At 55.6% G+C, this 25,319-nt stretch overlaps 1 protein-coding gene across 4 annotated transcripts in view; it reads right to left on the bottom strand.

Annotated features, from left to right (window-relative positions):
- TCOF1 (treacle ribosome biogenesis factor 1) overlaps nucleotides 1–20,387 on the bottom strand; it is a 34,423-nt gene extending 14,036 nt beyond the window's left edge. For all 4 annotated transcript variants that reach the window (XM_055142852.1, XM_055142853.1, XM_055142854.1 and 1 more), the window contains exons 1-12: nucleotides 20,207–20,387; nucleotides 17,383–17,438; nucleotides 15,318–15,454; nucleotides 11,812–11,885; nucleotides 10,433–10,616; nucleotides 9,916–9,989; nucleotides 8,162–8,380; nucleotides 7,119–7,346; nucleotides 6,749–6,952; nucleotides 6,458–6,664; nucleotides 6,006–6,209; nucleotides 5,725–5,919 (exon numbers count right to left, since the gene is read on the bottom strand). In XM_055142852.1, the coding sequence (XP_054998827.1) occupies nucleotides 5,725–5,919; nucleotides 6,006–6,209; nucleotides 6,458–6,664; nucleotides 6,749–6,952; nucleotides 7,119–7,346; nucleotides 8,162–8,380; nucleotides 9,916–9,989; nucleotides 10,433–10,616; nucleotides 11,812–11,885; nucleotides 15,318–15,454; nucleotides 17,383–17,438; nucleotides 20,207–20,314 (1,890 nt within the window). In that variant the 5' untranslated portion in view covers nucleotides 20,315–20,387. The remainder of the gene's footprint in view (nucleotides 1–5,724; nucleotides 5,920–6,005; nucleotides 6,210–6,457; nucleotides 6,665–6,748; nucleotides 6,953–7,118; nucleotides 7,347–8,161; nucleotides 8,381–9,915; nucleotides 9,990–10,432; nucleotides 10,617–11,811; nucleotides 11,886–15,317; nucleotides 15,455–17,382; nucleotides 17,439–20,206) is intronic.
- Nucleotides 20,388–25,319: the final 4,932 nt, after the last annotated feature.

The following is a 25,319-nucleotide window of genomic DNA, read 5'->3' as shown; positions in this document are numbered from 1 at the left end:
ACAACTAAGTCAGGAGCCAACAGCAGAAACAAAATCAGTGGTCTTCAATCACTGGCAGAAGTGCTGCAAACCACTGTCCAGTGACTGGGGAGACAGTGCAGGAGGAAAGGTGCTTGCCTTGCACGTGGCTGACTGGGCTCAGCCCCCGACACTGCATACGGTCCCGTGAGCCCAACCAGGGTCACCCCTGGCCTCAGAGCCAAGAGTAAGCCCGAGTACTGCTGGGTATGGACCCCAAAGCAAACCCCCGAAACCCACTAGTATAAAACGGTTGGAAAATGCTGTATCAAACCATCTCAGATATTTGGAGATAAGCTTGTTTTAAAATATTCCATGGTTTTAATCATCCTCTTCGGTTTTTTTCCCTTTGTCAGACAGCGTGGCGATTACTAAACAGGCGTGAACTCGGTGGCGCGGGGCAAGGGGGAAAAAGAAAAGTTATGTAACAAACAGCAGGACTTAATATCTCTATATTCTTAGCAATGGAGAACTATCAAATGCCTCATTGGCAATAGGACTGTCTTTTTCTTTTTGGGGGGAAACCCCAGCAACGGTAGTGAGTTGTGTGTTGAAACATGGAATGTAATCGAGATAAGCGTAAATGAAGTGAAACTTATCACGCACAAGGGTGGGGACTAGGGAGGTGGGAGGGGGCGGCAGATATACTGGGGGGGTTGGTGATGGAAGATGGGCACTGGTGAAGGGAAGGGTGTTCGAATATTGTATAACTGACATAATCCTGAGAACTTTGTAACCCTCCACTTGGTGATTCAATAAAAAAAAAAAATATTCCATGGTTCAACGAAAAATGAAAACATAACGTTTCAAAATTCATGGGATGAGGTTATTACATGAGGTTCATAAAATACTTTCACTTAGTATTATACGCGTACATTCTGATGCTTAAATAAAAAAATTAAAGATTCAAGATTCCTCCTACAGAAACTAAAAAAAGAAGAGCAAATCAAATTCAAAGTAGAGGAAAGAATAATAAAGATCACAGTGGAAATAAATGAAAGAGAAACAGATGAGAGAGAAAAATATCAATAAAACTGGGAGTTATTTCTGGGAAAGAGCAATAAAATTTATAGATCTTTAACTATATGGCCAAAAATCAGAAAAGATACAAATAAACTAGGAAATTCTTAAGTTAACCACTACTACAGACCTACAGAAATTGAAAGGATGAAGCGGAAAAAGAGAATGCCAACAAATGTGATTAAAAAAAATCGGCCAAGTTTCTCAGCACAAATTGTGATTATACAAAGAATTATCAAATGATGCAAAATATAAATGAACTAAAAAAAAAAAAAACCAAACAAACCCTGAATAGCCCTGTATTAAGAAAAGAAATTTAGTACTCAAATATCTTTTCCCACATAAAAAAATTTCAGGTACAGATGTCCGCATGCTTTGAGTTCTGTTAATAAATAAACAAATAATAAATAGGGGCTGGAGCGATAGTACAGTGGGTAGGGTATTTGCCTTGCACACGGCGACCCGGGTTCGATTCCCAGCATCCCATATGGTCTCCCCTGACCACTGCCAGGAGAAATTCCTGAGTGCATAGCCAAGTGTGACCCAAAAAGCAAATAAATAAATAAATAAATAAAAAATAATAATCTAGTCATGGTCATGCTCAGGGCCACTCTCCACTTATTTGGATGAGCCTCACACATGGGGCAGCCAGTGGAGGAACCTAGGTGTGTGGGACCCAGTGCCAAGATCTCCAATGCTGCTTGGATTGGGACTGGGCCTCTTCCACCCAGATCCCCCATTTTCCAGTAGCTAGGCAGTAACACCCAGAAACTGACCCCCCACCCCCATAATCCCATCAATGGCCAACATCCAGAGACTTATAAAACCAAACTCCTGGAAAGATCTTGACAAGCTACCAAGAGTCTATTGCCCCCTTGGGAGAGCCTGGCAAGCTCCCCGTGTCGTATCCATATCCCAAATACAGTAACAGATATGTACATACCTCTCGGAGAGCCTGGCAAGCTACCGAGAGTATCCCACCTGCACGGCAGAGCCTGGCAAGCTACCTGTATTCGATATGCCAAAAACTGTAATGACAGGTCTCATTCCCGACCCTGAAAGAGCCTCCAATCGTTGGGAAAGACGAGTAAGGAGAGGCTGCTAAAATCTCAGGGCTGAGTGTAATAGAGATGTTACAGGTGGCTACTTGAGTATGACGAACAACTGGATGACAGTGATACAGTGAATAAATAATACTGGGTCTGGAGCGATAGTACAGAGGGCTACAGAGGGCAGGGTGCTGGCCTTGTACATGGCCAACCTAGGTTTGATCCACAAAGGGTCTCGAGTCCAGCCAGGAGTGATCCCTAAGCAGAGTCAGGAGTAAGCACTGAGCATTACTGGGTGTGGCTCCCAAACAAACAAACAAACAAACAAACAAAAATATCAGCAACACAAACTCTTTCAGAAAAAAGAGGAGCAAAAACAACTCAGCTCTCTTATTTTTTTTTTCTTTTTGGGTCACACCCAGCGATGCTCAGGGGTTACTCCTGGCTCTGCACTCAGGAATTACTCCTGGTGGTGCTTGGGGGACCATATGGGATGCCGGAGATCGAACCCGGGTAGGCCGTGTGCAAGGTGAACACCCTACCTACTGTGCTATCGCTCCAGCCATTCTCAGCTCATCTTATAAAGCTGCTGACAGCCTGACACCTGGTGAAACAGACACCAGAGGGAAACTACAGACCAATTTCTCACAAATAAAGAAGACATACATATCCTTACTCAGAGAGCAAACTAAACCCAGCAACAGAAAGGAGTATCCACCACAACTAAGTGGAATTTATCCTAAAAACAAATATACGAACATTAATAGAACAAAAAGGGTAAAAAAACACAGATCAGTTTCACAGAGAAAAAGCATCTACTGACAATCTACCTTCTCGGCTGGAGAGACAGTACCGGGGTGAACAGTTCCTGCGTGGCGGTGTGGCTGGGTCCAGCTCGTCCCCCGGCACTGCTTGGAGAATGGTCCCTGACCGGGAGCCAGCAGCAGCCTGAGCACAGTGAGGTGTGGCCCACCCAAACCCAAACCCAAACTCCAACTCCCGTTCTTGCTCAGAACTCTCAACAATCTAGAAGGCAGTTCTGTCCACCCGGAACACGAGTGGCTGACATCACAATTCACCCAAAGGACACACACTTTGCCCCTACAACATCAGATGCCAGAAACACTGCAAGGATGTTCCCCTCTCCACCGCCAGGCAACACTATTGCAAACAGGCAAGGAAACAATGTTACTCTGAATAGAGAGGGGAAAAGGCTGAGTTTACTGGTAACCTGGTATTTATCTAGAAAATCCTAAGCTACTCTGACTGGTAGGCAGATATGATAAAAATCACAGGATGTAAGTTCAACATGCAACCAGTGGTCAGATGCAGGAGCCGCCCCATCAGTTTTCCAGTTGTTCGAATACTGAGCGTTGCGCACCCTTCCAGCCACGGGCATTTGAACCCTCGATCAGCTGCTTCTGCTTCTCTGGAACATGGTCTTCCAGAAACATCTTTGATGCTTAAGTCTTTGACGCTCTTTAAATTTGTCTTAAGGGGGGCTGGAGTGAGCACAGCAGGGTGTTTGCCTTGCATGTGGCCGACCCGGGTTCAATTCCCTATATCCCATATGGTCCCCTGAGCACCTTCAGGAGTAATTCCTGAGTGAACTAGGAGTAACCCCTGTGCATTGCCGGGTGTGACCCAAAAAGCAAGAAAAAAAAAAAAAGGTCTCAAGGGCTGTAAGGCAGTACCAGGATTGGGCAGCACTGCACAGGAATGACCACACATTCCATCTATGGAGCACTTCCAGGATCCCTGAGCACAAAACCATGAGCAAGGCCTGAGCACCATTGGCTGTAGCCCAGAACCCAAACCATAAATAAATAAAGGGCAGGTAGAGATGGCTCAAAGAGATGACACAGAATTTGCATATCAGGCCTGGGTTTGATTCCGTGCCATCAACCATAGAGTCCCACAGCAGGGCCAGGAATGACCCTTGAGCACTATGCCAGGAGTAGCCCCATGAGCACGGTGTGATGTGACTCCCCCTCTCCCCATAATCTTTGCTCTGGGATCTCAAATCCCAAACGGATGCTTTCCTTTGAGCTGGGTGGGTATCTGTGTGGTTAGAGACTCTGGCCAGGCTGAGCACATTTTATTCTGAGTGAGAGGACATGGTACCCCTCACCTAGTCCCGTGTCTCAGCAAAGCTATGGGCGTTACCCATTCCCTCCGATGAAGGCAAGGAAAGAGCCGGTCACCACACGACTATTACCGCCCCCGTCTCAGCCTCAGACCCCTCCATCGGGGCACTGTCTCTGGCAGGGATCTAAGGTCTCGGGTCCCTACAGAGAAATGTGGCTTTACTTTTCACGTTGAGAGAAACGATGGACCCAGAGTGCACTGTGGGGGACTGAGTAAGGTTGTTCTTTGGGTTACAACTGGTTATGGTCAGAGGCTACTCCGGGCTCTGCACTCAGCTATTACTCCTGGCAGTGCTCAGGAGACCACATGGGCCAGCTGCATGCGAGGCAAGTGCTGACCTGCTGTGCTCCCTCTCTGGCCCTGCAGGGCCGAGCTGAGATTCACCAAACAGCTCCTCGAAGGGCCGGCCTCGCCTCGCAGGAAGCTCACGGTGCCCGCAGGCTCGGGCGCAGTGCTGAGGGGCGGGTGCGGCTTGCGAGGAGCCAGTCCAGAACGAGACCAAACCCACCACCGGCATCACAGACAGCAAGAAGAGGGGAGCAATCTGCAGGAAGGGGTGCTGGGGCCGGAGAGCCGGTGCTGGGGGAGGGCGTCTGCCCAGCTCACGGCTGGCCCTGGGTCAACACCCAGCACCCCGTACAGCCCCTGAGCCCCTCCGGGAGTGATCCCAGAGCACAGGGCCAGGAGTGATCCCGGGGAACCACAGGCTGTGGCCCCAAAACAAAACAAAACATGAAAAGAAATGTGAGCATTGAGACGGGTGAGAGGAATGACTAATCTCTGGGTGGTAATTGAAAAATAAAAATAATAAACAGTGGGTGGGTGAGAGCAGGGTGCAGCTTCCCTCAGGCGGGAGGGCTGATACCTGGCAGGGTGAGGGTGGGGAGCTTGCTGTGCAACAGGTGAGGCCTTCCAGAGGATTCCAGTTCACAGCCAGTGCACAGGCCCCTGGGCTTAGCACCTTTTTGTTTCTGGGCCACGCCCAGCTGCTCAGGCCTTACTCCTGGCGCTGTGCTCTGGGATCAGTCTTGGTGGGCTCAGGGGAGCACTGGGGGAAGCCAGGGGTGGGATCAGGCTGTATGCTGGGCGAGCGCTCTCTCCAGCGCCTGGCTTCTGTCACTTGTAAGAATGCCCCCGGGATGCTACCTGAGCCACACCCACACCACCCCTCACCCTGCCGCAGGCCGGCTCCTCTGCCTGCAAAGCTTCACCTAGCCCACCCCTTCCCCCCCTCCACACACTCTCTAGACCTTCCACGGTCTGCAGTCGGCCTGCAGGGGGCCTCCAGAACACCCGACAATGAGGGAGAGCAGAGCTCGTGGGCCGCACAGGTCACCTCAGGATGCCCCCGAGAGTGTGCCGAGAAGAGCCTGCGTGTGGAGGGAGGCTGAGCAGAGGCGCCCCGAAGACTTCTGTAGATCTGGGGGTGAGAGCCCGCCCCCTGCCCCCCGCCCCCCAGCATCAGTGGGGCAGTGGGCAGAGCCCTCACCTGGGCTGGAGTCCTGACGGCCTCGTCACTGTCCGAGTCCTCACTGCTCGTCGAGTCTTCGGGCACCTCCACTCTGGTCGGGGCCGCCACAGGCCCGGCCTTCTGAGGAAGTGTGGAGGTGGTCCCCTGTCCCGAGGGCGCCTTGGTGGGCGTCAAGGCAGCTCTCACAGGGAGGCTTTTCCTCAGAGCTTGTGGCTGGAAAGGCCAGGAGGAGACACGTGTCTGTAGCGAGAGCCCAGGGAGGCCCTGCCCGCACCCCAAGAGCCGTTCCTTGGTCTCACCTGGCCCACGGCCGCCGCCATCTCCTCTTCGCTCTCGGACTCCTCGCTGCTTGAAGAGTCCTCTGGCTTCTGGGGGACCCTGGCCAGAGCAGGAGAGGCCAGTGTGCCTGCCCGTGCAGTGGTGGCCTTGGCGGGCACAGGGGGAACGGGGGTGCCCTTCCTCGGAGACACCTGGGTCAGAGGTGTCTTCAGAGCTGCTTTCACCTGAAGGGGACACAGCCAGAAGCTGGAGGAGGGTCCTGGGAGTGGTACCCCACAGCCCCCCTCGGGGCCAGGCACAAGGCCTCGCGTGGGCTGGCGGCGGGCAGCGGCCGCCGTTCCAGAGTCTGCGGGGGCCCCTTGGTGGGGCACTGGGCAAATCGGACCAGAGGGGTTGTCACCAAGGACTTGCCCTGTGTCAGGACACATGGGGTCAGGACAGAGCCCCGGAAGGCCACGGCCCAGGGGCTCACCTGGGCTGGGGGCCCGGAGGGGGGCGCCTCCTCATCACTGTCCGACTCGTCACTGCTGCTGCTGCTGCTGCTGCTCTCGGAGACGTCCTGGCGTGTCCCGGCCGGGGCTGCCGAGGTGGAGGGGGCAGCTCCCTTCCCTGGGGGGCCCATGCTGGGGCCCCGGGCTGGGGCTGCTTTGCTCTGGGGACTCTTCCCCAAGGACTTGGCCTGGGAGGAAATAAGGAGCCCGGGCATGGGGACCGGCAGGGAGTAGGGCCCAGGGCCACCACGCCCGCACCACCCGCGCCTCACCTGGGCCGGGGCTGCTCTGGCCGAAGCCGGCCTGTGGGGAGGCTCCTCCCCGCTGCTGTCCTCCTCTTCCTCCTCCTCCTCCCGGGACTGGCTGGCTGCAGGCCCCGCCCTGCTTGTGGGTACAGGAGGGGCCCCTTTCCGAGGAGACGGCGTGGTGAGGGCTGAGGCAGCTCTGACCTGGGTGGGCTTCCCTGAGGGCTTTGCCTGGAATGAGAGAAGTAGTCAGGGAGGGAGCCCTGGGGGTGGCAGCGTGGGCTCCCTTCCCAGGGGGCCCTGTGGGGTGGGGAGATCCCCGGGCACGGCTGTGAGGGGGCCCACGGGGGCCGGGCTGTGAGCAGACCCGATGCCTGCCTGGGGCAGCGGGGTTCACCTGAGCTGGGGTCGTGGTGGCCGGAGCCTCCTCCTCGCTGTCCGACTCCTCGCTGCTGCTGGTCTCTGAGTCCTCCTGTGGCCTCCCGGGCTGGGCCCGGGGGGTGGCGGACGCGGCCTTCCCAGGGGCTGCCGACACGACTCCTTTTCCCGGCGTCCCCTTGGCAGGCGTCGCTCCCGGGGCGCCTCGGGCCTGGCCGGGTTTCTCCGAGGGCTGCCGGCCCTTCCCCTGGGAAGGCAGCGGGGATGTGTCCTTCCCTCACCCCTGCAGAAGCTTCAGGACGGGGCCCAGGGCTGGGATGGGCGCCAAGACCCCCTTCTCTGCTCACCCCCACTCTCAGGCCCAGCCACTCACCCGTCGGGTCACACTGCCCCACCCCCATCCTCCGCTCCCTGCCACCATGATTCCAACCTCTGAACCAACAAGTAGGACGGAGCACGCCACCGACGCCCTCTCCGGGCCCCTAACGACGGCTGCTACATTACACGGGGGGAGCAGCCACCAAGGACGCTGTGACACTTGCTTCTGCCTCACTCTCGGGAGGGGACCGGGACGTGTGGTTCCCTTCCCACTCGTCCCCCTCCTGCCCCGGGCCTGTATTTCCGCGTCTCTCCTGGACGGCCCCTGAGCCTGGCACGTCTACGCCCTCCCCACCTTCCTGGCTCTGGCATGACCAACCACCTGAGTGAGACTCTGCCCACCTGCCCTGCCGCCAGCCTGTCTCACGCTCCTCTCCTCGGCCCTTCCTTGGGCGGCAGGCCCAGGCGTGGGAGGGGAGAGGACTCCTGTCCCTAAGCAAGCTGCCAGGGGAGTAGGCGACTGAAGCCCCGGCTTCCCCGGGACGAGGGCAGCTACCCGCGAGGGCAGAGGCTGGGGCGCAGGTCCCGCCAGGGGCACCCGTGGAGCAGCTGTTCAGAGAGCAGCTTCGGCACGCTCCAGCCCAGGGCCTTTCGTGGCCTCCCGGGGGGCTTCCTGCACGGGTTATGGGGTGTCTTGATACAGTGTCTCCAAGGGTTCTTTCTGGGGGCGCCTCTGGGCCTCACCTGGCTGGGAGCTGCCACGAGGGCCCCCTCCTCCTCACTCTCAGACCCCTCGGTGCTCTCAGAGTCCACTTCTTGCTTCACGGCCCTGTTGACCATGGTCAGCTGGGCCGGGGGTGTCACAGCTGTCTTCCCAGGGGCGGGGGCTGCCTTTTTCCCTGGAGACTCCTTGGCAGGTGCTGGGCAAGCTCTGACCTGGGCAGCCTTCACTGAGGGCTTCACCTGGGGCAAGAAACAGGGATGAGGGAAGGAGGGAGCCTTTCCCAGAGGGCCCGGGGGCCACGGCTTCCTCAAGCTGTCTCGGCATCACCGACTGACCCCCAGACACTGCCTTCACACCCTTCCCAAAGGAGGAGGAGGGGCTGAACGGAATGCAGCCGGCTTGGATTCCACCCCCAGCACCTTCGAGGGCCCCAAGCGCCCGCAGGAGAGGGCCCCAGCATGACAGGTACGGCTCCCAAACCCAAACAACCCAGAAGGACAGACGCTGGGAGGCCAAATGGGCAGCGCTCAGCATCTGTGCCCACTCGGGGCGGCCGCTCTCAACCACTGTAAGGACTTTCCTCCTGGGCCTGGGACGGCGACCGGGAAGGGTCCCAGCTCAGCACGGCTTGGCCTCCACTGCTGTCACCACCCCCCATTCTCCGGGATCTGGGTCTGCTCCCGAGCCAGGATGAACTATGCCCCCTTGCCGGGATCTGGGAGCCCGGGGACCTGAAGCTGCTCGTGCCCACGGCTAGCAATACGGCGTGTGAGACGGTGGCCTTCGCTGGCCAAGCCCCTCTGTCCCTCTGCCCCCACACCTTCCTCCCCATCAAGGCCAGCACCCCTCCTGAAGGCCCCCTGGTGGGTGGGGTCTCTGCTCGGCCCTGCCCAGGCCAGGCCCTCCCAGGAGAACTTGCTCTTCTGAGTACCACCCTCCTGAGCTCCCTTCTGCCCATGCCACCCGCGCTACCCAAAAGGCTCTGACACCCCCTTCCAAGTAACCAGCACCTCGAGAGCAGCCGAAGGTCCCATCCACTTGGGCTCTGCACCGGCACAGCCCAGAGGAGACAAGGCCACAGACCGACAGTCCGGAGGGTCTACTGAGGAAGTGCCAAGGGACTTCACCATCGAGCCTGGGACCCCAACTTCACCTCTTCCTCCTTCAACCACGCCCAACCACATCCTGGCCTTTGCTTAGGTATCTGGGGTATGTGTGTGTGTGTGTGTATGGGGGTCACACCTGGTGATGTTCAGGGGTTACCCCTGTTTCTGCACTCAGAATTACTCCTGGTAATGGGTGTTCGATCATTGTATAACTGAGTCAATCATGAAAACTTTGTAACTGTATCTTATGGTCATTCAATGAAAAAAAAAATTCACTCACTGTCACTGATATCCCGTTGTTCATCGATTTGCTCGAGTGGGCACCAGTAACGTCTCCACTGTGAGACTTGTTACTGTTTTTTTAAAAAGAATTACTCCTAGTGGTGCTCAGGGACCATATGGAATGCCGGGATCAAACTCAGCTGGTCACATGAATGGCAAATGCCCTACCCGCTGTACAATCACTCCAGTCCTCATGTATCTCTTCGGCCTGAACACCAGGTCCCCACCTGCCTTCCTGTGAACCCCCGTGTGACAATGCCCAGCTCCAGTGCCACCTCTCCCAGGGAGCCTTCCCTGCCTCACAGACAGGGCAGTGACTCTCGCACGGCATAGGGGCCTGCAGGCGAGTGAATGCAGGGAGCAGGTCCTGGGCCCGGGGCCAGTACCTCCACGTCTGTCTCGTCGCTGGAACTGGAAGTGTCGTCACTGGAGCTGCTGGCTTGACCCACTGATGTCACTCCTGGAGGGGGGGATGTGGAGGGCACTGAGGGCCACCCTTGGCACCCACCCCAGCACCTGGTGCTGAGTTTCAGGAGCCCCCCGCGGGTTCCCTGAGAGGGTCGCAGGAACTTCCCACCCGTACCTCGGGTGGAGGAAACTGTCCCATGAAGCCGCGCAGGGCCCACAGGAGAGGCTGAGGGGGCCCTGGACATCGGCTGAGTGTCCCACCTGAGGTAAGCAGTGGGAAGCCATCTGGAAAGCAGTGGCCAGGGAATGGCCAGATGCCGCCCACCAGGCCCCTGGCAAAGCCCACTGGGCTCTGTGCCCAGCCCTCCAGAGGCAGAGGAGAAAGCCTGAGCAGGGCCCTCGATGGCATGGGGACGGCTCTCTGGGCTCCAGAATGTCTCTGAGCTTGCCAGAGCAGCGGCCGGCGGCCCTCTCAGCCTGAAGGGGATTCCTTACCGGGCGGGCCGGGGGTGCCAGCAGCTCGCACGCTGCCCTCCTCCTCGGTTTCTGAAACCAAGACGGCGTCTGCTGAGGGCCCTGAAGACTTCCTGGGGGACTTCCCGGAGAGGAGCTGGGCCACCATCTTCCCCGGCGTGGGGAGGGCCGTGGAGTTTCCCATCTTGCTGGCTTTGGGCTTTGCCTGGGAGGACGGCAGTGGGGGGGGACGGGAACCCAGTCCAAACGAGGCCAGACCACGGCACGCCCCAGCCCCACCACTTCCCCCACTGTGAGTCTTGGCACATCACTGTCCTAAATCTGTTTCTTCCTTTGGAAAGTGGGGCAAAAAAAAAAAAAAATGGTGCCTCCGTCCCAAGGACAAGCCTTGAATGTAATCGTTAATCAGTAGACGCTAAGCAGCAATCTGTTGTGGGTATTATCTGTCCACCATGACTGCCCACGTTCTCGATGCTGCCCAGACAGTGTCAAGGACACACTCCTTCCTTTACAATGACCACAAATCATTCCCCACTTTTTTTCCCATTTTTTATTTTTTGCTTTTTGGGTCACACCCGGAGATGCTCGGGGGTTACTCCTGGCTCTGCACTCAGGAATTACTCCTGGCGGTGCTTGGGGGTCCATATGGGATGCCAGGGATTGAACTCAGGTTAGCCACATGCAAGGCAAATGCAATACCTGTTGTACTATCGATCCGGCCCCATTCCCCACATTTTAAACACTTTGCAGTCTTGAAGATGCTTCAAGAGATTTCAAAACCACAGGAGTGTTACTCCCTATTTTTTTTTTTCCTTTTTGGGTCACACCCGGCGATGCTCAGGGGTTACTCCTGGTTCTGCATTCAGGAATTACTTCTGGCAGTGCTCGGGGGACCATATGGGATGCTGGGAATTGAACCCAGGTTAGCTGTGTGCAAGGCAAACACCCTGCCCGCTGTGCTATCACTCCAGCCCCCTCCCTACTGTTTTGACTTGTTGCATGTTTTGACGTGTTGAGTGAACAGGCAAATGTGGGAACAAAGGAGGAAACAGCCCATTCCAGCGGGTCTCAGGCCCCAGAGAGGTACAGGGACTCACCCAGAGCACACAGCTGGCAACGTCAGCTGGGATTGGATTCCCAGCTGGACAATGTCCCCTCCCGTCAGAGGGCACAATCCCTGACAGCCCAGCACTTATTGTGTGGGTGGGCACTGTAAAAGCATCAAAAATTATTTTTTAAATTTAATTTAAAATTTAAATTTTTTTAAATTTAATTTTAAAATAACCCCTATATAGCCAGGGTCATAAAAATTTCCTTGGGGAAAGGGTGTGGGGAAAGTTTAAGCAGCCTGGCCCTTGGGACACTGCGGGCGGCCACTTGGAAGGCTTCGTGCTACTCACCGGGGTCTTTTCTTTTAAGTCTGTAGGCAGAACTGTCCGCACAGCTGAGGAGTTGGTCAGTGATACTCTTGGGGCTGCAAGACACGAAACACACCGGCTGAGCCAGATGAGCTTCTCCTTCCGATGGCCAACAAACAGGTTTCCGCTCACCTGTCAGTTTCCCCGGGGCAGAAGTCTCGGGGCACGACACTCGGATCAAAGGCTGAACGGCCAGCCAGACCCAGCGGGAGCAAGACAGTCGGCATCCCGCTGGATCCCAGCTCCTGCAGGCACGGTACACCGAGGCCCCCCGAGAAAAAGGGCCTGCTTGCTCACAGTGCTGCCACATACTGCCATAGCACACTGCACAACTACAGGGGGCGCAGTTCACACAGGCTACTGCGCTCAGCTCACCCCTGCAGACCTGGGCAGTGGCCAGACAGTCTGCTAGAGGTCCTGGTGGTCTCTTAGTGGAGAGGCAGCTGACGGCAGGCCAACTGGACGCAGTCAGACGCCATGATATACAGACTCATGGGGCTGTAACCCGTAAGAGCTCAGAGGAACAACTCCTAAGGTATGCTGTTAAATAAAAAGAGGGCTGCCAGGATGAATGGCATGATCTAATTCTTCTGGCATTTAACTCCATCTCTTTTTATAACATTATGCAAAGCACTGAATACATTCACACAGACAGAGGAAGTACACGGAACCCCTGCTCTACCCATCATCAATCTGATTTCAATGGTCCCCTCATCAACCTTCCCACGGAGCATTATTCTGCAGAAATGCTAAATATTGGGTGATGTTGCACACAAATATTTCAGCTTGTTTCTCGGTGAGGACAATTTCAAGAGCAATTAAAATTCCATTATCGTATCTTTAAATATTCATTAATATCAAGAAGCCAATCAGTAATTTTTTTTTGCAGTTTGTGGAGACTTCTTGGGTTTATGTGATTTTGGTTTTTGCACCACGTCCCATGATGCTGGGGTCAGCAGGACACAAAAGAAGCACAAAAGGGGATTAAAATCCCCTTTTGTACTACCTCTCCAGCCCAGCAAAATATATATATATATATATATATATATATATATATATATATACATATATACGTGGCGGTGCTCAGGGGACCATATGGGATGCTGGGAATCGAACCGGGGTCAGCCGTGTGCAAGGCAAACGCTTTACCCGCTGTGCTATTGCTCCAGCCCCAGCCCAGCAATATTTTTGGGGGGGTTGGGATGCTGCTTGGGGCTTGCTCCCAATCTCTGCTCAGTGATCACTCTTGGCTGGACTCAGGAGGCCGTATGTGGTGCTGGGGATCGAACCCAGGTCAGCAGCAAGCGTGCTGCCCACTATACTCCAATTACTCCAGCCTGACAATTGTTTTAAATAGTAACAGGCATCTGGGTAAGGGAGATGAAAAGGAGGGATTATAAAGGCTGCCCACCAGGAGATGCCCTTTGAGGTAGGGAGGCAGGGCAGGAGACTCTGAAACCGCTCACTTTCCCCTGGTTAAAAAGGAATGTGTTTTGGAGCTGGAGAGATAATACTATGGGTAAAGGCACTTGCCTTGCATGCGGCCAACCTGAGTTCAATCCCCAGCATCCTATCTGGTCCCCTGAGCACTGTCAGGAGTGATTCCTGAGTGCAGAGCTAGGAGCAACACGAGAATCATAGGTGCGGTCCCAAACAAAACAAAACAAACAAATAAACAAAAAAAGCACCTTTTGTCTTTGAGACACAGCTAGGAGTGCTCAGGGCCTATTCCTGTCTTTGTGCTCAGGCGGAGCACATGCAGGATTGAATCAGGCAGGGGCCTTGCTTCCTGTGCTATCTCTCTGGCCTGCCTTTGTCATTTTAAAAGATCAAGCACATTGTAAAAGAGATTCCGTATGATCTCAAATATTTATCTTCTGAAAACTTGTTCAAAATAATCAATGGAAGTATAGTCTGCTAAATCTTATGTGACAGGGGCCATCCCACATGGTCCTTTGAGCACCAAGAGTAATTCCCGAGTGCAGAGTCAGGAGTGACCCCTGAGCACCGCCAGGTGTTGCCCCAAACAACAAAACGGTTTAATGTTATATAATGAATACTCTAAATAAATCATATATATTACAGAGACTTGCTTTGCTTATGGGCCACAGCAAGTAGTAATAACCTATACTAACTCATGTGCACGTGAATTTGCTTTGCTTAAGGGTCATAATGACATCGAGCAGATACCATGGGGCTACACTAGCACGCGACAGGGACAAATGGACGTTACTGGCGCCTGCTCGACAAATCAAAGATCAACGGGATGACAAGTGATACAAGGGTCATAATATACAGTAATAATACTCTATAATGAATTGTATCTCATAAATGTGTTTATTTATGTATATCTGCTTTGCTCTTGGGCCACCCCGAGTGCTACTACACCGAGTGATGCCGGGATGAAAACCTGGGCCTTTGCATGCAAAGCATGATCTCTAGTCCTCTGAGCCGGCTCCCTGGCTCCGAATCCTGTATTTATATTGTTGGTTTTCTGTTATTCTGGGGCCACACCTGGTGGTGCTCAAGGCTTACTCCTGGGTCTGCACTCAGGGGTCATTCCTATTAATGCTTGGCGGCCACAGTGGGGATCAGGCATTGGACCCGGGTTGCTCACAAGCAAGGCAAACGCCTTAGCTGCGTGCTATCTCTCAAGTTTCTGAATCTTGTATTTTACAATCAAAAGTATACTTAAAAATTAAAAACTCTGGGTGGGAGAGATAGTACTGCTATACACAGTCAACTGGGGTTCAATTCCTAGCACCATGTATGTTTCCCTGAGGCCCACCAGGACTGGTCCTTGAACACAGATCCAGAATAGGCTTTGAGCACTGACTGCCAGGGGTGGCTCAAATACCAACAGCAAACACAAACGACCTCCTCTGAGAGCCCGCCTAGCCCGTACTCTGGCACCATCACAGACCAGCACAGCTGTGTCACAACTCCCCTCCCTGGCGACTCTGAGGATGTGGATTCCTGTCCATCTTCATCAGAATCACCTGGGAATGGAGACAAAGCTCTGGGCCCTACCGTCAGGGTGACATCCTGCACCCCCACTGAGACCACCCGCATCTGGGCTTCTGCTCACCCAGCACCAGGCGCAGAGAAGGGTTCACACACCCAGAGGCAGGACAGCGGATAGGGCACTTGCCCTGCACGTGACCGACCCACGTCCTGTCCAGTACCAGTACGGTCTTCCAAGCGTCTCCAGGAGAGATCCCTGAACACTGCAGGGTGTGGCCCCAACACCAAAAGCAGCACAGACACCCCCAGAACCCCAACTCCCTGCTCCCCGCCCTCCCAAAGCCACGGATCAATACAGAAACGAGAGGCCTGCCTGACCTTCCCCCTGAAAGGTCCCCAGGGCTCACTGAAGGAGAAACAGGCGGTGTCTTCCCTTGGAACACGCCAATCCCAGGCCCTGTCCGGAAAGGACAGGGGCCCGGGCCGAGACACAGAACGCCAAGCCCGGCACGCAGGGCTCTCACCGGTTCTCGGTGCCTCTGCCTCTTCCTCTTCCTCTTCGGAGCTCTCTGAGCTGCTGACGGGGTCTGACACGCGCTTCTTCTTGGCCTGCAGCGCGGCATCGTCCTCGGCCTTGCGCTTCTGGCCCACCTCCGAGGTTCTGCGGGACGTGGGGGCGCGAAGGGGGGCTAGCAACTCCACCAGGCCACAAGGACCACTCTCAAGGGAGGGAAAGACAGACCTCCCTCATCTTTGCCTCACTCCACCGCCTGCCCCCCCCAGAACAGGAGAGTCACACTGTTTTCTGCGTGTCACTCACTCACAGAATGTTTGCACGACTGTCAGTCTTCAGAACAGGCAGGTTGCGAACATTCCAAGACATCAGCTCGCAGTCAGGTTCGCCCCATAACTGTCCCCGCCCCCCTAGTTTCACTTCCCTCGAGCATTTTAGCTCTCCCTTCATTTACCTACATCCTGCCAGAATGTAGGTGGGGGAGGGGTGGGGGGAGGGGCATGCTGGCACAGTAAATGAGCCACCCGGTGACTCACCCAGGGGCAAGGGGGAAGTCTGGGCTGCTGCCAGAGTAAGCACCCAGAAGGCTGCGTCCCATTCAAGTGTCACATCCTTGAGGGGGATTGGAGGTCCATGGCTGGAGCAAGAGGCAGAGCCTATTCCTAGCTGGGTCCTCAGTGGGCACTGCTGGTGGGCTTGGGAAACCGCATGTGGTGCCGGGGGCTGGCTGGGGCTCCTGCATACTCTGCTCAGAACTGGGGACAGGATGGGACACGCTGCTCAGGCGCCCTGGCCCAGAGGTGCCTTGCTGGCAATCTGCATCTCACCGTCTTCCTGGATTCATTTATCCCGCCGAGGTCAGCGTTCTCCCCGGCTACGTTCTGAGCTATGTCTGACTAGTGGCAGGTGCTCAGGGAACACTGGGACTGCCCCAAATGGTCAGGCTGACCTCTTTATTTCCTATCAGATTTGACAAATGAAGCACAGACCCAGGGAAGCCAGGTCCGCTTAAGGACACACAGTTGCTTGCTGGGCCGGAGCTCGGTGGCAAGGGCCAGCAGCCCTCACGTGGAGAAAGGGCAGTGCAAGGAAGGGCACTCAGTGCTCACGGAAGCAATTCTCGGGGCAAAGAAGTGCTTGGAGGAACGTCCAGACGCCTCAGGGAGGGAGAGGCAGAGCAGAGTGCGGTGTACAGTAAGCCCTGAGCCCGTGTTGGCCTCAGCGGCGGCGGAAAGCAAAGGGCTGGGGGCCGCCCTCAGTCCTGTGCCAGATGCGGAGATACCTTCCATGCCATTCCTGCTGGGGCTTACACACCTCTGCAGACGGGCAACTCAGCATACCACTGTGTCTACCTGACTTGGGGTCACTCTGGTGTGGCCCCCAAATGCGTGAGTTCAGAAGCCCAAAGCCTGTCTTCTGGGAGTAACCCCGGGTCAGTCCCACACCAGACCCCCATGCTCTGTCCTCACGGCCCCTCTCTCCATGGCGGACACATCAGGATTCTCTACCAGCCCTCAAGGGACAACCCCGAGGGTCTTTTGCTCCCCAGGTGTGGTCAGCCCAGGGCACAGAGAATGGAAATTCCTCCCCCTTCTTTCTCAAACTAGTCTTCTGTTAATGCTGCCTTGGAGTCTTGCTTGCCTCTTCCTTGAAAACTACTTGAAGCTTCACATGTTCTATGAAGCTCAACACACCTTTGAAACCTTTCCCTCCGATTCAGGCTCCCTTTCAGATCTGCACAGAGGCCCCGCGGACATCCAACGCAAGGCAGACCCCTGTGAGTAGACTGGATTCTTCTCCATTTCCATCTAAATTCTGGTTTCACCCCCAAAGACCCCTGCACCCCAGGAATGCAGCCTCTGGCCATCCCACTCTTCAAATTTGGTCAAAGGAATACAACAGTGCTTCCGCCTCAGGAGCCACTGATTCTGGGGGCTCACTGTCCTCTCCCCCCACCACACACCCATACATGTGGCAGGGACCACGGTGCCGAGAGGATGCTACAGGGACTGACGGCTGCTCCCAAGCTGATGGCCTGGGTGTCCCTTCTTACCCCTCAGCCCCAGCTGACTTACTGTTGCCAGTGCGTATAGATGTCCAGAAGGGTCACGGGCTGAGCCAGGAGATTTTTCTGCAGGAAAGAGAGAACAGCAATGAACTCTCCCCATGCACTGCAAGCAGCGTCCGAGCACCCAGTTCTCCACAACCTCATGATATACGTGTGGGTGAGAGGGACTCTTTTTGCCGTGCCAGAACCAACCGAATCTTCCAGAGAGGGGCACGGCAAGCACATCCATCTAAACCCCATGCAAACAACAGGCAGCTAAGTGGGGCCTTGGGAAGACTGGGCTGGCCCGCCCAAGGCCAGCTCTCCTCCAGCCCCCAGCCCTGTTGGAGCCTGGAGACCACAGGCTTTTTCTGCCCCTGACCTTTCAGAACGCTTTGAAGGCCAGGCCAGTCTGCCTCTCCAGGGCGATCCAAACCACAGCCCAGACACCAAGATACCCAGGTGGCATGGCCACAGTGCACTCAGGAACAGCCTGAACAAAATGGTACCAGTCAGTCCCTTGGCAGGAGCAGAAGGATCCAGGGGGAAAACTCAGGCCTTGGCAGCTGAGGCCAGAATAGAGCACTTGCCTCATTACTGAGATGTCTGACTTATATACCTATTTCATCCCTGGGGTAGTGTAAAAATTTCTCAGGCGAAAAGATGTTGTAAGCAGGAGAATTTTTTCTTCCCTTTTCTTTCATTTGGGCCACACCTGGAGGTGCTCAGGGGTTACTCCTGGTCCTGCACTCAGGAATTATGAGATGCTGGGGATTGAGCCTGGGTCAGCTGTTTGCAAGGCAAGTAAGTGCCTTACCTCCGTGCTACCTGTCCAGTCCAGCAAGCGGAAAAAGTTTAAGCACTAGTCTAGGCCAGCACAGGGAGACAGCAGTGCGAAGACGTCAGCAGTCAGATTCCCATTACCTGGGATAACTATGTCTCCAGGGTGCTTCACCCATGACACCCCTCCCACCCTATCAGTGCGATTCTTCCTCCTGGACTGCTCTCAGTTATGTTAACTCCTCACTTCCTTCGGGTCTCTGCCCAACAGTCAATGTCCCAGAGGAGCTTTATGAGCCCCCTATTTAGAAAAGCCTGACCATTCCTTATGCCTCTTTTTCTTGGGGGGGGGGGGGAGGTCACACCTGGTGATGCTCAGGGGTTACTCCTGGCTATGTATTCAGGAATTACCCCTGGCAATGCTCAGGGGACCATATGGGATGCTGGGAATCGAACCTGGGTCTGACGCATGCAGGGCAAACGCCCTACCTGCTGTGCTATTGCTCCAGCCCCTCCTTACGCCTCTTGCCTGCTAGCTCCTACCATCATCTAACATAATGTCATTCACTGTCAGGGGGTGGCAGAGACAGTAGACTGGGTAGGACACTTGCTCTGCAATGGCTCACCTGGGTTTGATCCCCAATACCCACCAGGTCCCTTGAGCCTGCCGGGTGTGATCCCTAAGGCATGCTCAAAAAAATTCAACAAGAGTGAAATAGATTTGCCACGCCCAGAAGGTAATCCACAACGGTGGGGCACATGCATAGCCCTTGAGGCAGCACGTGTGATCCCCAGCACCATATGGGTTCCCCAAGTGTTGCTGGCAGCACCCCTGTGCCCCCAAGCGCTCTGGGGAGCCATCCTGCCCCCAAACTTATCATCTGTTTCTACTAGAATGTATGCTCCATGAAGGCAGATCACTTTTACGTAGGTGAGTGTTCAGGGAACACTGGGAGTCTCTCCTGTGCTCCACGCCTTGGGTGCGAAGCCAACTGGGAAAAGGGCAACTGCGTCCAAGGCTAGCCGGGAAAAGGAAAAAGAACATCTCAGTTCCTCCCCGAGGCCCTGAAAACAAAGATCAGCTCAGCGCCTGGAGATAACCTAGGGGATTCTAACTAATCAGATGGGTAGCCACATCATCAATTGAAAACAGTGGGCCGGGGAGAGAGCTGGGCGTGCTTGAGTGTGTCATCTGGCACGTCTGAACCTTGGAATTATTCCATTCCCAACACCAGCCTCCCTCCTACCGAGGGGCACACCTCCAAGAAAACACACCTGACCAGGTCTGAGAGTGACCCTAGACTGCCCGTGGGGCAATGCGCGAAGTGCCTGAAGGATGGGGCTCCAGGGGGCACCCCCAGGGGAGGCATGTGTCACAGTATTCCACACGGAGACACCTGGGGGAGACAGCTGGCCACCACGACGCACCCGCACCTCTGCCCTCTGCTCGGATCTCAAATGGGCAGGCGAGACCCCCAGAGCAGGCCATCAGCCATGCTCACCCTCTTAACCCTGCGGCTCTCGGCCACTGTCGCCTGTTCAGTGGATGTCCCTTTGGTGTCTGACTTTCGTTTCTCCTTCCTACTGGGCTGTTCAGAGCTGGGGGTGGGGGGCGTGCTGGCCACTCTTACTGCCGGCAGGTACCCCGAGTAACTGACCAACAATCTGGGGTCGGCCCCGAGAGCGCAGCTGTTTCTCCGGTACGACTCAAGCACCGGGCCCCAGGTCCCTCGCACCCCGGGGCCGGCCCCCCGCCCGCCGGGCCACGTGGCCCGCGGCAGGACCCCCCCCCCACCCAACCCACCTCGGTGCGCCTCCCCACCAGGAAGGAGGTGGAGGTGCAGGGCGCGGGAACTACAAAGCTCCGCGGCACGGCTGGGGCGCAGGGCAGGGTGCGCTCGCCGGCACGTGGGGAAACTGAAGCCCGGGGGGACTGGAAGTGGCAAGGGCGGAGCGGGAGGGTGCGCGTCCCCAGGCCCCCGCGGGTGGCCGCGAGCACCGCGGGGCGCCGCCGTCGGGGTGGGCCGGCCCCCCTGGCCGCACGCGGCCCTCGCACGCGGCCGCGCGCTCACCTGGCCGCTCTGCTCCTTCACTTCCCGCGCCGCGCGCACGTAGCCGGCCTGCAGCAGATGCTGGTAGATGAGCGGCAGCAGCTCACGCCGCTTCCGGGCCTCGGCCATGCCCGCGACCCGCGACCCCCCGGCTGCCGGCTCGCCCGCACGCCCCCTTCAGTCCCCGCCCGCCGCGGCCCGCGTGCCCTTAGACCTCACGCGCCCCACTTCCGGCCGCTCGTTGGCCCGCCGCGCGGCCCGCTGGGAAATGTAGTACGTATGTGAGGCGCCGGCCCCGCCCCCGCACGGGAAAGGGGCGGGAGCTCGCGGGGCGGCGGGGCCGTCGATTGGTCGGAGCTGTGCTTCTCCCGCCCCCGCCCCCGGGCCCGGCGGGACCCGAGTGACACCCTTAAATCCGTCAGACTGGCTCGGCGAAGGGCTTTAGCTTCCATTTTAGCTCCCCAGGGCTGCGGCCGGGTGTTTCTCATCGCTGAGCGTTCTGAGCCGAGTCTCTCTTTAGAATTGGGCTTCCACTGACCAGCTCAGTCTAGTCATTTCCCATAGTTTTGGGACCCATAAATCCTGAAATGACGGTTTGTCACTAGTTGATTCATTCATTGAGAAAAATCGTTACCGAGCACGGGGCCCTGGGCTAGCACCTTGGCTCGGTTGGGTGGATTAAAAACAAAATCTCGGGGCTGGAGTGATAGCACAGCGGGTAGGGCGTTTGCCTTGCACGCGGCCGACCCAGGTTCGAATCCCAGCGTCCCATAGGGTCCCCTGAGCACCGCCAGGGGTAATTCCTGAGTGCCTGAGCCAGGAATGACCCCTGTGCATTGCCGGGTGTGACCCAAAAAGCAAAAAAAAAAAAAAAAAAAATCTCGTGGGGAGATAGTTCAAAGGGCTGAAGCTGATGCTGTTGGTGTGCAAACCCTGGGTCAGATCCCAGGCACCGCCCTGGGCTCCGGAGCACCGTCCGGAGTAGCCCCCAAACAAAACGGAACAGAGATTAGTCTCCAGGGTTCTTGGCTAGCTCAGCAGTAGAAAGCTTGCCCTATGAACTCTGAACTCTGCCCCACACGTAGAGGGCAGTGCGGGCAGCACTAGCCTTATGAGGTCACCAGTGCACTGGGACGCCCTTTCCCCACACCCAACCCTTCCCCAAGCAGCAGCAAATGGAAGGAGGTTAGCTGGGGAGGGGGAAGGGGAGATGAGGCTCCTGTGTTCCCATCGCCACGTGGGAGGGAATTGGTAACCTAGTAACTTGGTTCAATGCCTTATCTTCATTGTTGCCTTGTCCAGGACAAACCTGCCCATGAAAGCAGATGGGAGGGGCATGTGAGGCCCAAAGTACCATCTAAAAACAGGCTTAGAGAGGGAACAGGAATGTGGAGGTGCAGAGGGGAATTTCTAGGATGCTCTGGTATCCCAGGCAGAGGGCACTGCATGAACACAGAAGTCTACCAGGCTGTGGAGTTGGAGATGGAGAAGTAGACAGAACCCTCACTTTAGAAGGGCAAGCCCTTCGCCCAAGGGAGAGCTGATTCTCTCTAAGCAGGAGAGTATCAAAGGTTTGTCGGTTAGGTTTTTTTTTATTTTACTTTTTGGGGTCATCCCTGGTGGTGCTAATATGCTACTCCCCCCACACACTGTGCTCAGGGGGCACTCCCAGTGGTTCTCAGGGGTCTATGCGATGCCAAGGGATCAAAGGTGGAACCTCCAGCATGCAGAGCCTGTGCTCAGCTCATTGAGCTACCTTTCTGGCCTGGGGTTTGTGTTTTTAAAGGATTGTTAAATTGGATGTAAGAATGGTCTTGTGAGAGCAGTGCTACTGGTGTGAGCCTATGGTGGTGATGGGTTGGGAGGACGAAAGAAGCTGGGGAGTTTTTCCTCTCAGACATGCTAGGCATGTACCCCACTACTAAATCATACCTCCTGGTATTTAGTCAATCTTTTATTTGGGGGGGAGGGGGTCACACCCAGCGATGCACAGGGGCTACTTCTGGCTCATGCACTCAGGAATTATTCCTGGCGGTGCTCGGGGGACCATATGGGATGCTGGGAATCGAACCCAGGTTGACCGCGTGCAAGGCAAACGCCCTACCCGCTCTGCTATCGCTCCAGCCCCCTAGTCAGTCATTTTTAATTTCACGGACACATGGAGACTCTCCAGGTAGCATGAATATATAGTCTTTGCTCTAGACATTTTAACATTTTTACTCAATTTCAGGATGAGGATGGCGCACACCTGTATCTGCTACAGGAACTGCTGATGCAGGCATGGCACCAGGACTAAGAGTGAGGAACCCACACTCCGTCACTTAGCCAATTAAATCATTAGCCAGTGATTATTCAATAACTAATTTCTCTCAGGGAGGAAGTCTTTACCCACAAACAGCTGGCAGTCCTGTTCAGCAGGTGCATATTAAATGGATAGTTACACAAATGTATTGTTATCAAGAGTGCTCTGTGTTGGGGAAGAAAAGGAAGGTGGTTCCTTGTGAAATAGCCCCTGGGAGCTCCGCTCCAGGCAACTGCCTAGTGGCCCAGCTGGCTTTTCCTCTCTGTCATGTAATGACCTTAAGTAAGGAACAAATGTTTTCCATGGAGGTAAGGACAATTTCTGCCCCACAGCTTGTCAGGAGGAGAAAATGAATTTTCAGGGAATTCTGAGCAACGTTCCAAGCAGAAATGCTGAGAAGAGCTTCTGATAAAATAGTGCTGCCCATGTAGCTATGCTCTGGTGAAAGCACTTAGCAGTAGGAGGATGCTATCTTTTTCTTGGAAACTAGAGAAGAAAGTGTGACTTTCGTGAGAAAATTTGAACTGTGCACAGGAGCGGAGGGAAGAAGCTGCCCGAAGGTCTGAGGCAGCTGAGAGAGGGAGGAAAGGTCACCCTAGCAGGCCCAGAGGAGAGCCGGGGCTCAGCGTGTGTGACAGGTGAGCAGAGGGAAGATTCTCCATTAAAAATTTTTCTGCTCATTTTAACAGTGACCAGAAGATCACTGACAGGGCAGGCCCAAGAAGGATGGGGTGACATTTAAATTTTCATGTGATCTGCGTGAACATGCAGTGGAGAGTGGAGTAGTAGGTATATGAGTAGACGCAGAGAGACAAGACAGCGTTAGGACTTCAGGGGGTAGTGCTTGGGTGGAAGGTTCTAGAGTTGCCAGGAAGTCAGTTGTCATGGAGATGGTTGAAGCGGAGGGGGAGCGAGAGGGGGCACTTGCAACAGGCAGGCAGAGGGTGTCTTTGAGGGGAGGAGGCCAGCGGAGGGGGCGAGGACAGCAGTGTGGGTAGCTTTGCTCAAGACGTGCTGGGCTGGAAATGGTTTTTCGGCACCCAGTGCAGTTGGCGCCCAGAAGGCTGGGCTTGGGCTCAGCAGGAGCGGGCAAGCTGCCAGCGGAGAGAGGATCCCTGGGCCTGTCGCGGAGGGCATGGTTGCCAGGGGAGAAGAGCGTGAAGCGGGGGGAACGAGGTGGCCCAGAGGCAGTTCTTAATCACATCCTCACATCAGGGCTCCGTGAAAATGACAAGCCTGCAGCAGCTGAGAAGGCAGAGAGGCAGAAAACCCTGGGGGCCAAGCACAGGACAGGAGGCCAAGAGCAGAGCATCAGGGGAGCAGAAAGGGCCCCCCGGGAAGGCTCTGAGCTAGTACATGTGTTGGTTTGTGACAAACCAGGGGATGGCTGGTGCCTTTAGAGAGTCATGATGGAGAAGGCCAGATGGCAGCGGTGTAATGAGGAAGGAAAGGATGCAGTCGGGGCGGGGTGGGGGGGGGAAGGCAGTGGTTCTACTGAGAAGTTTTTGTGTGAAGGGGAGCAGAGGGAGGGCTGTGGCAGCGTCGGTGTTTGCCTCCGGAGCACGTGTTCTAAGGTAGAAGAGACGCGAGTGTCTCTGGCTGAGAGACTGACAGCAGATCAAAGGCGGAGAGATTAATTGAGGGTGTAGGGAACTGGGGCGAGACTCAGCGCGGGCTGTGAAGGGGCTGGGATCAGTCGTGTGGGTGGAGGGCTGGTCGCAGAGAGGAGGAGAGATGACTTCTCTGGAAGCGAAAGAAGGAACAAAGAGAGGATGAGTGCAGATGTAGATGTAGGTTTGTGGTGGGATGCTAAGGGAGATTTCATCTTGAGCTGCTATTTTTTTCCAGCAAGTGGGAGGCAAGGTCTCCTGCGAAGACTGAGGAAGAGGTGGTGAGGAGTTTGAAGGAGGGAGGAGAATGAGATACAGAGAGTTGAACAAATTGGCCCCCAAACCCCAAACCTCGATAGCGCCGCCGCCGCCGACCCAGCGGAAGTTGGAGGTCAGCGGTTTCTGGGCGTTGGTCTGTGCAGTGCTGCCCAGTGGTTCTCAGGACTTGGTGCTCTGGCCCAGGACCAGGCAGGGGAAAGGGCTTCAAGGGATCACCCAGGATGACGCTATGCCAGGTGGGAGGGAGGAAAGACACGGGGTCAAAGGAGCCTCTGTACGTAGGGCACGTAGGGAGGGAGGTGAAGAGGATGGGGTCAGTTTTCAGGGTGAGAGTAAAAGCCTCAGGGCTGGAGCGATGGCACAGCGGGAAGGGCGTTTGCCTTGCATGTGGCTGACCCGGGTTCGATTCCCAGCATCCCATAGGGTCCCCTGAGCACCGCCAGGGGTGATTCCTGAGTGCAGAGACAGGAGTGACCCCTGTGCATCTCCGGGTGTGACCCAAAAAGTAAAAAAAGAAAAAGAGAGAGAGAAAGTAAAAGCTTCTCCTAACCAGCCTCTCTAGGGGTCTGTCTGTGCTCATCGAGGGTCGGACGGAGCCCATCACACTAGCTTAGGACTTAGGACTGAATGGGCCACTCAGACAGAACAGATGGGTACACGAGTCATTTCAAGTTCAAAGTGTTTCCAATCTTCCAGGAACCCATTTATGACCGCAGTTGAGAATTTTATTCTTGTGTTTGTTTGGCGCCACATCCAGCTGCACTTAGAGCTTCCTCCTGGCTCTGCGCTTAGGGATCACGCCCGGTTGGCCTGGAAGGACCGTAGGGGCTGGCCAGGGATTGAATCTGGGTCAGCCACTTGCCAGGCAAGCGCCCCACTCGCAGTCCGGTTGCTCCCCTCCCTCCAGCGCAGAACTCTTGCACGGGCTGGAGAGATGGGAGAG

This window comes from Sorex araneus, chromosome 6 (assembly GCF_027595985.1).
Source record: "Sorex araneus isolate mSorAra2 chromosome 6, mSorAra2.pri, whole genome shotgun sequence".
Taxonomy (NCBI): domain Eukaryota; kingdom Metazoa; phylum Chordata; class Mammalia; order Eulipotyphla; family Soricidae; genus Sorex; species Sorex araneus.
This window is presented reverse-complemented; position numbering and strand designations above follow the sequence as displayed.